This window comes from Gossypium raimondii, chromosome 4 (genome assembly GCF_025698545.1).
Source record: "Gossypium raimondii isolate GPD5lz chromosome 4, ASM2569854v1, whole genome shotgun sequence".
Taxonomy (NCBI): domain Eukaryota; kingdom Viridiplantae; phylum Streptophyta; class Magnoliopsida; order Malvales; family Malvaceae; genus Gossypium; species Gossypium raimondii.
The window spans coordinates 7671369-7684863 of record NC_068568.1 but is presented as its reverse complement, the minus strand read 5'-3'; the positions used below and the strand labels follow the sequence as shown (position 1 = coordinate 7684863).

At 31.4% G+C, this 13495-nt stretch overlaps 1 protein-coding gene and 1 long non-coding RNA gene across 2 annotated transcripts; one reads left to right on the top strand and one right to left on the bottom strand.

Annotated features, from left to right (window-relative positions):
* Positions 1–2552: 2552 nt before the first annotated feature.
* LOC105780003 (protein NRT1/ PTR FAMILY 2.13) lies at positions 2553–5842 on the bottom strand. The gene is made up of 4 exons (XM_012604053.2): positions 5612–5842; positions 5276–5493; positions 3682–4253; positions 2553–3582 (listed from the first exon to the last, which is right to left on the bottom strand). The coding sequence occupies exons 1-4, from the start codon at positions 5772–5774 to the stop codon at positions 2727–2729; spliced, it is 1809 nt and encodes a 602-aa protein (XP_012459507.1). The 5' UTR covers positions 5775–5842; the 3' UTR covers positions 2553–2726.
* A 6133-nt stretch (positions 5843–11975) lies between these two features.
* LOC128040523 (uncharacterized) lies at positions 11976–12881 on the top strand. The gene is made up of 2 exons (XR_008195067.1): positions 11976–12410; positions 12577–12881. It is a non-coding gene; the product is annotated as an uncharacterized LOC128040523 (long non-coding RNA).
* Positions 12882–13495: the final 614 nt, after the last annotated feature.

The following is a 13495-nucleotide window of genomic DNA, read 5'->3' as shown; positions in this document are numbered from 1 at the left end:
TCATTTAACCCAAATAATCGGATATCATTCTCAAAATGCATAGGTTTTAAAAATTAAAAGATAAACTTAATTTTGAAGATTAAAAATGTTGCGCCCTAACTCACTGGGTGTGACATTTTATTTCTTTGAAATAAGAGTGTTTCATTATTCAATTTATTCAAGTTAAAAGAATCAAACTTTAAAATCTTTTCAAAATTTCGACACTAAGACATTAAACAATCAATTCGGTACCAATTTTGGGCGTCACGAGGGTGCTAACCCTTCCTCGTGCGTAACCGACTCCCGAACCTGTTTTTTCAAAATTCGCAGACCTAAAATTATTTTCAAAGTGATCCGATCACACCACAATAAAATATTGGTGGCAACTCCCGTTTTCATTTTAAAAGTCGATCCCCATTTTTCAAACTTGAAAATGGTTTCGACAATGCGAGCCTTTATCTTTCTTGTCTTCACTTCAGTAGTGGTTTAGAAAATGAAGTATTGAAGACGATTGACGTGCGGGATTTGTTTAAACAAAAGAAGAAAAGCGACATGTTTGAAGATTCGTGCATGATGTGACTGCTGCTTTTGCAATAACATCATATGTGGTGGGCATTTGATTGTTGATGAAGACTATGCATAAGACAGGCGTATGTCGTAGATCTGTGTGAATCCCCTCGCCTTTTAAGTCAAGCATGCCTTTTGAAAAATAAATACAAACACAAGGCTACAAATATCACATGACCACCAATCCCACAAATTCATGCCACATGGTTTGAATTTCGTAACGTAAAACAAGAAATGGCATGCCAATGCGCTTTGGAATTTAGGGCTTTACTTCTAGAACCGTACTGTAAATCCATAATTATTGTTTGAGTTGCAGAGGACGGAAGAAGATGAAGTGGTGGGCATCTTTGGCAAAACCCAAATACAAGGAGAAGCCAGCGAGCTATGATTAACCATCTGTCCATCACTTACACCTCCAGTGCCACAAATTCATGCCACCTACAATAGTTAAAAAGTAATATTTATGAAACAAAAATAATAACATTACAAATGGATAGGTCTTCTTACGAGCAATGGTTACTATGGTTAGAACTGTGAAAGATAATATAACTGGTTACATTTGGAGTTGATATCTCAATCCATTCGGGGAATATATATTAGATCAAATCAGATCAAGTAATTAGACCTCTTAAATTGAGGAAGTGATTCATGTTGCATTGTTGCATTGGTGACTGGTCTTCAAATATTTTGAGTATCATGGGCGTTATTAGAATATTGTATATGTTTGATTAGTTGATTTATAGATGAATAATTTATTGTAATTGATTTAGTATGTTAGCAAATCTCGAATGCATATAAATTGAAAAGATTTGTATTAGTTTTGTATCGAGAGTTTTTAGCACTTATATGTCCATTGAGGAACTTGTAATTGAGAATGCAAACAAATTTATTTCTTAATTTACAGTCTAATTTTTTAAGGGGAAATGTAAAGGTGAGCAATCTAGATTTTTTAGTATAAGATCGAGGTTGCTATATCAAAATGTGATAGAACTTAAATCTCATGTGATTTAAAGATAATGGATCATCTTACGAAGCATGGCTTCACAACAGTAGGTAAATTGAATTGTGTAAACAACTTGTTTGTGTTTCTCTCTTTATTCTTATTGCAATATTTCATCTTTAGTGGGCATCACAACTAGGACTTCACTTAGCACAACTTCTTTTTTTTTTGTAATTATAAACTTCAAATTCTAATAAATGATATAATGTAGTTAGTAGAGATTTTTGATATTGATAATTGTCATAAATGAAAGGATCATCGGTATCTTGACTCCATAAATGAATGAAATTAATGTAGTTGGAATGGTAGAATATAGGCTTTTATCATGAGAACCACCTATTATTCAACCTAAAACAAGAAGAACACTCAAGTTAAAATGATCTTGAAGCACTAACGAAGAAAGGTTAGGCAATACCAATTTTAAGACCCTTAATACTATTTTTTGTGATATGAATGCTCAAGAATTCAAGAGGTTTCAAAATGTAAATCTACTAAACAGATTATTCATAAAAGTAAAAGTACGAAAAGCACTAAAAATAATGCAAATGCTTACCACCGAATTTGAAACCTTAAAAGATGGAAGACAATCAAACAATTGATGATTTTTATGCTAGTGTAACTTATCTAATCAAGTATTTGCTTTGGGACTAATCTTCTGGTTAATTTTACCCTGTTGAGTTTCAATAGATTTTTATTATTTTATTAAGCAGGAAAAAAAAACCTGCGGTGTTCCATTCGGTTTCTAGAGCTGTCAAGTCTATAATGAAAAGGAAAGAAAGATGAAGAGATAAAAAGATGGGCATTTATCTTGTGCTGGAAAATAAAGATAGAAAGCTCCAAAGCTCTATAATTGACACTCAATTCCATCATCTAATCTCGAATCCCACAGATCCATGCCACGTAGCAACTGCAGGCTTTTTTTCTGATCCATGCTGCACTTAATTGAGTGGGTGTCGTATCTCATATCTCAACATCCAAATAAAGACTAAATCAAAGATACATCAAATTTCAAGACAATAAACGATGAAAAGCGGCACGAGCTTTCGCCTTTATTGCTGATCTTACAAGGCAACAATGAAATAGACTAGATGTGAAAGTTTACCTCAAATGAGTACGTTTTTTTATTATTTAGTAGCAAGTGATATACATTAAAACTACAACAGCTTAATTAGTTTCATGGTTACATCGAACTTAGCTCTACATCGGGTTCAGATTTCGGTTCTATTCGTACTTGGCCCTTGTAACGATACCGATGAGCAACATAGAGGAAATAAAGGAAATTGAGGGCGCTCATCACTGCTAGAATGTAGTAAAAGTAATCCAATCTGCCAGCATTAATATCATTAGTCAACCAGTCGGGGTGGCCGTGGCCTCCGGTGACATGATGCACAACATTCACTACTATGCTGCTCAAGTAGCTTGAACCAGCCAAGGAACAAAAGATGAGAGAATTAGCAATGCTTCTCATATGCTCAGGGAACTGCTTGTTGAAGAACTCAATCTGCCCAAGAATGTTGAATGCCTCGCAGAAACCCATGAGAATAAGCTGAGGAGATAGCCAAAAGACCGAGATTGGTGCGGCACCAGGGTGCAATGTAGCTGAGTTCCTTCTCTTCTGTTCGAACACGCCAGCAGCGACCATGGCTAGGATAGAGAAAAAGTTACCGATTCCAATTCTTTGAAGAAGTGTTATCCCACCTTCGTGTTTGGTGATTTTTCGAAGAGATGGGACCATGATTCGGTCATAGACTGGGAGGAAAATCCCAATTGTGAGCATTGATATGACACTTATGGAACCAGCTGGGATTTGGAACTTGGGACCAAGATGCCTGTTCATTTTCAAAGCTTGTGATAAGGTGAATGTTCCCTGTTGTGCCATGGCGGTGAAGCTAATGATACCAGAAGCCCATATAGGGATGATTCTGATAAGGCATTTGACCTCTTCTACATCTTGGATGCTGCACAACCACCATTTTTTAGGGGAACCATCGTCTTCTAAATCATTCTTGGTTGTTATCGCGGCTTTGTTTAAGAACCTAAGTCAACATCAACCAGTTCATATTATCAACTTTTACCATGAAGGAAACAATGTATATGTTGACAGTGTTTTAAGTTTTAGTGATAAGATAGATGACCTGAACTGGTAGGTGAGGGGTAGCTTTGACAACACGTATTCCTTTAAAGGAGGATCATAGAAAACTCCAAATTCCTGTCCCTCTGCAGGAAGCCTAAGATGTCGTTTGTTGTAAGCAGCAACAAACACTTGGGCAATGCTTGAAAAAATGCTTCCTTGGGGCTTCACATGGACATAAATTCTGGTTCCGATGAGAAACAAAACAATTGAAGCAGCCATGAGGAGAGTGGGGATTCCAAGGCCTAGAACCCAGCTCACTGAGTCTTGAATATAAACCACAAGGGTTAAAGTGAGCAGTATGACCAATGTGAATGTGGTGTAGTACCAATTGAAGAAGCTGTTGATCCCTTTCGCCCCTTCTTCAGTGGTTGGATCAAACTGATCAATCCCAAAGGGAATGCTGCAGGGTCTTATCCCACCAGTTCCAATTGATAAGAGGCCTAACCCTGTTAGCAGTACTCCCAGTTGAGCCTTGCTTGGACTAATGCAGTGACCATGTAATTGCTGCTCAGCTGGGCATTGTGGAGGCTGGAGCTGTGGGATCCAAGCCGTCAAAGTTATCGTCAGCATTCCCTGTCAACGTAAAATATAATAGTCAGTGGTCAAATGACTAGTTTCTATATTTTTTTATTTGACCTTTGACATTTGAATTATCCTCTAGAGCCAAGACGTTCTCTAATCATTGAAGATTTGTTAATATAAAAAAATTGGAACAGATGGAGAATTTATAAAAGCTAACTTTTTAAATTGGACTTGCTTTTTTTATCATGGTCCCCCTCCTAATGATTTTTTTCTTAACAAAATTAATATAATTATAAGATATATTAAAGATAATTATGAATTTCAAATATAAACTAAATAGACAGACAAACATAAATATTAAACTATGGCCTAATTTTCCATATTTGTGAAAAGATATTTTAGGTACATATATCACACTAATTAACCATGTCAAAATTGTTGTCGTGAGAAAAAGACTATATATTCTTTTGGGTGCTGTATTATTATTGATAATGATGTATAATGAACAAAGATAATGTATAGCATATATGGTTGGTTGGCTCAAAGGTTGATAAATAAATTAGTGGGTAATGCAAATTGAATAATTTAGTTTATGTTAGTCTAAATGAACCAAAAGTTACATAAATTTGACAATCAATCTAATTTTTTATTCATATATTGGTGTAGCATCCAGATAAAAAAATATTTACATGACAAATACTAACCTAACTTGAGCTAATGGTATCTCTGTCACATGCATGAATTTTGATGTTGCCATTAATATCATCGTGCTGGACCGAGATATTGCATTCAATTCGGGGCTAGATTTCCAACAAGAAACTACATGCATAGCAGGCAAATTTAGACCCATGTTTAACCTCAGCGACAGATATGATACGTGTCTGTAGTTTTTGCTTTTGCAAGGGTAAAAAATCTTGCAAGTCAAGACCAAGATCTCCTTTCCCTTGTACGAATTATCATCATCAAGGCAAAAAATTCGAGAAGATGGTGACCTTTGTTCACCTTCTAGATTATATTTAATGAAAAATGAAATTATTTACTGTATATCAACACTGGTGTTACTAAACTCTTACCAGAAATGAAGCGACGGATGCGACAGCAATGGTGGCGAATCTACCGACGTAGGCATCAGAGATGAAAGCACCGATGAGTGGTGCGAAGTTAGATACACCAGACCAGATATTGAGTACATTGGAAGCTGAAACTTGGTCCATGTTAAACTTTTTCATCAAATACACCATGAAATTTGACAACAACCCAATCGTTGCAAATCTCTCAAACGTTTCATTCCCTGCACCACCACCACCCACAGTGTTTTTTTTTTGCAATATGTTAAAACTAAACGACAACTATAGCATTAAATAAATCAGATTCCCTAGAAAGGAGAGAAAAAAAAAGTTGAATTAAACCTAAAATGAAAGGCATAGCTTTCCATCCTCCAGGCTGTTTCTGCTCTGATGACACAGCATTTCCCTTGGTTCCTTGTTGTGGAGAGGCTGGTTTTTTGAACCCTTTTGAGCAGAAATATAGGAAAAAGGAACTGGATTTCTCTTTGATGCTCTTCACCACCATATTTGCTTTAAGGTAAGTGGAGATTTTTGGGTTACCTATGCAATTGCACAACCTAATATATATAGATAAGCTTTCGTTAAAGGAGGTGGGGGTAGATTTAATGGCTGACGAAATAAAGGAGTGAAATGTAAACCGCATGTGCAGACAAAATATGACTCCGTGCCTTCTATATATGGACGGACCCAAAATCTGAAACTTGCCCACCTTGTCCTTCCCAAACAAGGCTTGGAATTTATGAAATATACTGTAACGTAGTAGTATGTTTTGTATTTCTTTTTAATGAAAAAACCATTACAAACTACTTTCAATTATGCGTGTTTCAAATAATTGCAAGCCTCTTTTTTTCGCCAACAACCATTGTTTTAAATAGTCTGTGTTTTTGTTGTTTTCTTTAGATACGTGATGAATTAACTATTGTATTGTTTTAACCCATAATTATTAGATTCTTCTGATTTAAGTACAATTCAATATAACTTGTATTACTTTTAAACTGTCTGAAAGAGTAATCACACTGTTAAATTCCCGATAAAGTGCAATCATCAAACCATCTGTTTTGTATTTTTGCTCTTTCATCATATTATTGATATTCATTACATTCTATACCACAATAAATAGTATTCATATATGTATATACATGTATATATATGATTTCCGTTTTTTTCCTGCTGACCTATAGTTTAGATTCGTCCTACCCTAGAAGCACCACCACTACTACTAGTACTAGTTTATGAACCGTAGAACTAAGGAGAAGTTGGGTGAAACTGTCGTGGAGTTTCATGTCCTGCAAGTTGGGTTGTATTTTATTTTATTTATTAAAATAAATGAATTAGTCTTTATGGAGTAAATTGGTCATTTTATTAAAAAATTATCTATTTTTATTATTAAAAAATGGTCTATATACATATATTAGTATAATGTACACATGGCACTCGGTATTATTATCTCTGCCACGCTAATTTTTAACAATACAAATAAATAAAATTTTTAATAGAAAAATCAATTGATTTTTCAATTAATATATAAAATTAAAAATAAAATAGAATCTGATTTTTAATATAATGTGAGACCATTTTCATGATTGAAAAGCTAAACTGAAGTGACCATTTGGAATACTTCAACCAGAAAGGTGTATTATGATTTATAGTTTTTATTGGTCATACATTACAAGTGAATAACTAGATGTTTACAATTTTAAGATTAGATCTTCTTTCACGTATGTGAAAAACTAACTTAATTATTTAAAAGAGTAAAATATACTTTAATTTTATGTTATTTTTGTGTATGTAAAATTTAATTTTATACACATATTTTCAGAATTTCAGGTTTTAGTTTTTAATTAAAAATTTCAAGTTCAATTTTGTCGGTATTATATTTGGAATAAAAAATACTCATTTGATAGCTATGTAATAAAAAAAATCTCATAATGGACTTGATTTTAACATGAAATTTTAATAGGGTTAATAAATAAACTTTCATTTTAAATCTAAAAAGTATAATGATTAAATTCTTAAAATAGAAATAGAGAGACCAAATTTCAAATGTATGAAGAGTACAAGAATTTAACGTATATTTTAACCTATTTGAAACTACTCAATTGAAATAACTACTATGATTTTTTCAATTGTTGAGATCTACTATACTCCTTATGATACGTTTGATTCAAGAAACGAAATGGGAGTAACTCAAATACTAACTCCGTAAGCAAAATAATTTATATACCAAACTATTACAGTGATAATTGAAATAAATCTGAAAAGGGTCCACATGTGATGAGGCTTAACTAGAGTAAAATCTGAATTTAAAACTTACATATATGTAAATGAGCATAATAAAACTTGAACTTGACTACTTAAAATCTTAGGACCACTGCTTTTACCAACACTACCAAAACTTCATTGACTAATTTAGTTTTAAGTACTTTTGTTTACTCAAAATTGGTCATTCTTAATTTGAAGCTTAATTCTTTCGGACATCACTGTTAAATAACTTTTTTTTTACAGGCCATGAAAGTTGATTTTGCTCGGCTAGAAGTCTGCATGGAGTTGCTGGAATTATACAGGCTACATGAGGGAAGTTATGCAGTTTTCAGGGGTTACTACATAAGAGAAATCCACTTTCTTTATCACGAGTTTTGAGAAATATGAGGGAATCCTTTTTTCTTATTTACAATAACTTTCTATCTAACCGATCAACAATTCTTCTATTTAGTAAACAGTTTTTTTAATTGATTTGGGTACAAATGAAAGATTGAGTAATCAAATCCTCTAATTGTAGTATTTGGTAAATGAAAGTTTGCAAGAACTTGTTGAGCTAAAACCTCCAAACCAAAAAACATCGGGATGAGCAACTTTTTTCACAGCTACTTGGAAATGAGATATGTGGAATGACATATTTGACCATACTTGCTCAAAAATTACTTTCTTTGCCACACATTCTTAAACCTAATGAGATATGTGGAATGAGATATGTATCTATTTCTTGAATATTTATATACTCTTAATTTATTTTCAATTTACTTGTGTAAAACTGATTTCTTATGCAACTTTATATTAATTGAAATATGCTACTTGACAAATTTATTCGAATGTGACATAATTATTACTAATTTACATACTAAGAACATGACATGATTATCACTAAGAATATAGTTGACAATTATATTGATATACTATTAATATTTATCAATTTCCACAGAGTCAATATTTGCAAATAAGGAACTTAAGAAATTTATTTATTTAATTTTTAAAATATTCACTAATTAATTTCCATAATAAATATTATAACTCCTTGCTAATTTTCACCCAATAAAAACTACAATATTATAAACAAATAAATATTTAACAATAAAATGTGTCATACCTTTATTTGTCATTTTACACATTTCAATTTTCAACTATGAGCTAAATTTTACCAAATAATTTTAAATAAATAAATAATAAAATCAATTAATAGAATTACAGCTCATTCAATCATGTAATTAGGTTTGTCTTTTCTTATTATTTGTAAAATATTGATTATAAAGATCAGTTTCTGAAAATGTCTTTGTTTAGAAAAGTATGTAATAATGAGTTGAGTTTTGCTAATAATTTTATATTATGAATGTTACTTTAGTTTTGTTATTAATATGTAAAATTAGTTTTATAAAGCTATCATATATTGGATAGTTTCATCAGTTTGTATTGGATATTAGTTAAAAGTATTTCTCATGTGAAAGGTATATTAGTTCATATAATATGGTTTGATTAATTTGTATTGGATATTAATTTCAACATTTCACATGTGAAAAGCTTTATATATATATATATTTGCTTAGCTACACTATAAGTTTGACCTTTTTTTTTGTTTTTTAAAATTAAATAGGTTTAAAGGTATAAAAAGCTCTCGAATTTTTTCAAAAAAAAATAATAATTAAGCCCCTATTTTTTTTCACACAATTGGGCACTTGAACTATCAAAATACAACAAAAAGGTCATTTGACTGTCAAAGCCAAAGCCAGAAAATTTTTTTAGGACGGCGAAATTAGATTGTAATTTTTTAGGATAGTAAAAATACAATTTCACCATTTTAATAATTTGTATCTTTATAAATTTTAAAGGATTAAATCAAATTTTTATTATTTTTAGGAGGGACCAAAGTGTAATTTCACCTTTACTAATTTAAAATTTTAAAAATGTTAAAGGGACTAAATAGAAAATTTTCCATTTTAGGGAAGACCGAGGCCCCTACTAGCCTCCTAGCTACGCCCCTGTTGATCGTTAAAGTTAACGGTTCCAAGTTCTTTTTAGGTGTCTCCACCATATGTCATGTTATAGTTGCGACACGTGGCGAAAAAATTATAAAAATTATTAAAATCAATAAAAATATTAAAAATTATAGAATTATATATAGAAATATATAGAAATATATTCAATTTATGAAAAATTATTAAAATATGAAAATTACTAAAATATATAAAATATATAATTTTTAAATATATATAAAATTTATAAGATTTAACCTCGCCATATGTCGTCGTGTGACAAAAATATAAAAAGTTATTATAATCAATAAAATAATAAAAGTATATAAAAAGTATAATATAGGAAAATATAAAATTATAAAAATTTATAGAAAATATTTAAGATTTACTAGAAGTTTAGGAAAAATTTAAAAATTTCAAATATATATATATATATAAAGTATAAAAATCTAATGGAAATTATTATAGTTTTGAGTTTTCTATATGTACAAAACAAACAAGTAATTATAATTTAAAACAAAAAAATAGAAAAATAAATAAAAGAAAGATTGATGTAGCGACTTAAAAAATTGGGCACGGGCGCTAATTGAAGCTATTATTGAAAATTTGAAAACGGAGTTTCGATTTTATTTAAAAAGGGAGTCGCCACCGATCTTTTTTTTTTGAGGTGTGATCGGACACCTAATAAATTCTCTTTTTTAAAAGAAAATTTATTTTTCAAATTTTCTAAAAAAGAGTCGATTTTAGGTCCACGTCAAAATCCAGAGAAAATTAGGGTTCGGGAGTCGGTTACGCGCGAGGAAGGTATTAGCACCCTCGCGACGCCCAATATTGGTATCTCATTAAACGCGCGTTGTCTTAATTTTCAAAAATGCGAGTTCAATTTAATATTTAATCATGATCCGATTAAAACACGAGAATTTTTTTTAAAACACGAGAATTTTGAAGCACGAAAAAAAATTTTTTAAAAGTTTTTTTTAAATCACGAAAATTTTTGCAAACACGAGAATTTTTTAGAAACACGAAAATTTCTGAAAAATCAAAAAAATTTTACAACACGAAAATTTGCGAAACATGACAATTTTTGAAAAACGAGAAATTTTTAAGAACGCGAAAATTTCGAAACACGGAAATTTTTAAAACACGAGGATTTTTTTTTATTTTTTTAATACACAGAATTTTTTTGAAATACAAGAATTTTAAAGACATGAAAATTTACAAAACAAGAGAATTTTTAAGAATACGAAAATTTTTGAAAACCCGGGATTTTTCTTTAAAACACGGAAATTTTTATTTTTTTTTGAAACGTGAGAATTTTTGAAACACGAAATTTTCTTTGAAACATGAAATTTTTTATATCACCAGAAGTTTTGAAAACCCGAGAATTTTTGAAATACCAGAATTTTTGAAAACATGAGAATTTATAAAACAGGGAAATTTTTCTAAAAAACAAGAAAGTTTTTGAAATATGGGAATTTTTGAAAACACGGAAATTATTGAAAACGCGAGAATTTTTAAAACACGACAATTTTGAAGACATGAAAATTTTTGAAATACGAATTTTTTCTTTTAAAACGCAGAAATTTCCTCTAAAGCACGAAAACTCTTGAAAATGCGAAAAAGTCGAAAATTTTGAAATACGAGTAATAATTGAAAATACGAAGATTTGAAACACGAATTTTTAATTTTTATTATTTTTTTATTTTTTTAAAAACGTACCGTATTTAACACGAATCGATGATTTTCACCCCAACGTGGCAACGAAATCGGCGGATTAGTGTCAAAAAGATTCAATTTAATATTTAATAGGGATTTTATTAAAATACGAGAAATTCTTTTTTTTTAAATACGAGGATTTTTGAATATTTTTTATTTTTAAAAGGGCGTCCCGACTTTAACACGAGCTATCGATATCCACCCAACATAGCGATGAATTCGATGACTCGATGCTAAATCGGTTCGTTGCTTTATGCATTAAAATATTATTATTATTATTATTATTATTATTATTATTATTATTATTATTATTATTATTATTATTATTATTATAAATATGCAATTAAGATAACATAATAATATTTATAAAAACTATTTTTAAACATACTAATTTAAATTAAATAAAACACCATTTAAATACATTAAATAAAATAAAATAGATTAAAGAAAATTACCAAAGCCCAAAGTTATGGGCTTGAAAGACAAGCCCTTTTCCTTTTTTGCTGCGAATTGGGCCTTAGTGGGCCGCCAGAGACTGGGTCGAATCTGCTGGCCCGCTGACACCGGTCTGTTGGGCGTTGGACTTGACTGGGACTTGGGCTCGGATTGGGCCTACTGCTTTGGCCTGCTACAGATTTCTTCTCTTCTCTCTTTTTTTTTTTTTGATAGGCTTGTTGGGTTTGGGCTGTTAAAGCTATCGGGCTACTTTTTTATTTTCTTTTTTCTTTCTTTTTCTATCTTTTTCTTTCTCCCTTCTTCTTCTTCCCTTTTCTTTTTTCTTTCTTTCAAACCCAAGCCGCCACCGTTGGTGACTCCTTGCTCCGTTCGGCGGTGTAACGGCCGACGTTCCCTCTCGTGCCTTCTATTCTTTTCTTTCTTCCTCCTTTTCTTCTTTTCCTTTTTCTCTTCTCTTTCACTTTTCTCTCCTTCCCTTTCCTCTCTTTTCTTTCTCTTCTATTTCTTTTCTCGGCAACCCCAAGGTTGAAAGCGCTGCCGCAACGCTCGTCGTTGGCTCTTCTCCTCCCTCGGTGGCTCACGAAGAAGACCAAAAATTTCTCACTATTTTTATCTTTTGCTGCTGTTTTTTTACTGTCTCTTTCTTGCTTTTTGGTTGCTTGTTGTGTTTGATTTGTTGTAGGTGCCGACGGTGGAGCAACACCGGTGGTGGTGCTACGAGGGCGGTGAGTGTGGGATCGGCTAATGGGAGTGTTTTTTTGCTGCTGGAATTTTCTGCTATTTTTTGCTTTGGTTGCAAAAAAATTTTGAACCCCCTCTTTCTCTCATATGCTTCTTTTTAAATCCCTCAATTTTTGTCTCTTTCTTCTTTGTTTTCATGTGGCAATGGAGGTGGTGGAGCATGGCTGATTGGCGGTGTCAGGCGTGGAGTGCGGTGCATGCTCGTATGCTGGTTGGGGGCAGTCTTGTCATGCCCAGAAGGACCAAATTGTAACGGGTGCAAAGTTTCTGGGGCAAAAATGCAATTTTAGGAAAATATAGGGCTAAAGTGTAATTTTTAGAAAGTTTAGGGGGCTAAGTGTAATTTACAAAGTATTAGGGGTCAAGATGTAATTTTTGAAAAATTTAAGGGCTAAAATGTAATTTTTGAAAAGTTTTGGGGCTAAAATGTAATTTATTTTTTTGTGTTTTTCAAAGTTTTATTATTACTATTAATATTTAAAACATAATTTCAAAATGGACTAAAACCTAAGTAAGCCCAAAATTAAATCTTAATGGGCCCAATCATTGGGCCCATACGAGACCAAATCGGCCCAAAACCCTAATCGGGCAAAATTTAGTGATGACAATTGAAATGTTGGATTAAAATCCTGAATTATCGGCACATATGTATAATATATAATACTATTATAAAGTGTAATATAAAATTAAATGATCAATTATGTTATAAGTGTCATAGGTATTAAAGTGGCATGGAAATAATGTGTAGATATCATAAGTAGTATTTATAATTTGATAAGGGTCAAATTATAAATACCTAAAACTAATTTAATAATCAGTTATTTTAAAAGACGTAGTGATCCCTAAGAAATAGATATATCTCGTATTTTTGTTTATTCCCATGAAAGAGTTATACAAAGAGAAAATTTATTTTCTTGGAAGGTCAAAATCAATTGGACTATCTCCAACAATAGATTCGGTATATTTTTGCATATAATTTTATTCTTAATGGTCTAACATAATAGTTCCTAGTTTATATCAAATTCTTTTGATATTTACATGAAACTATCCCATTGAACCTTTTATTCTT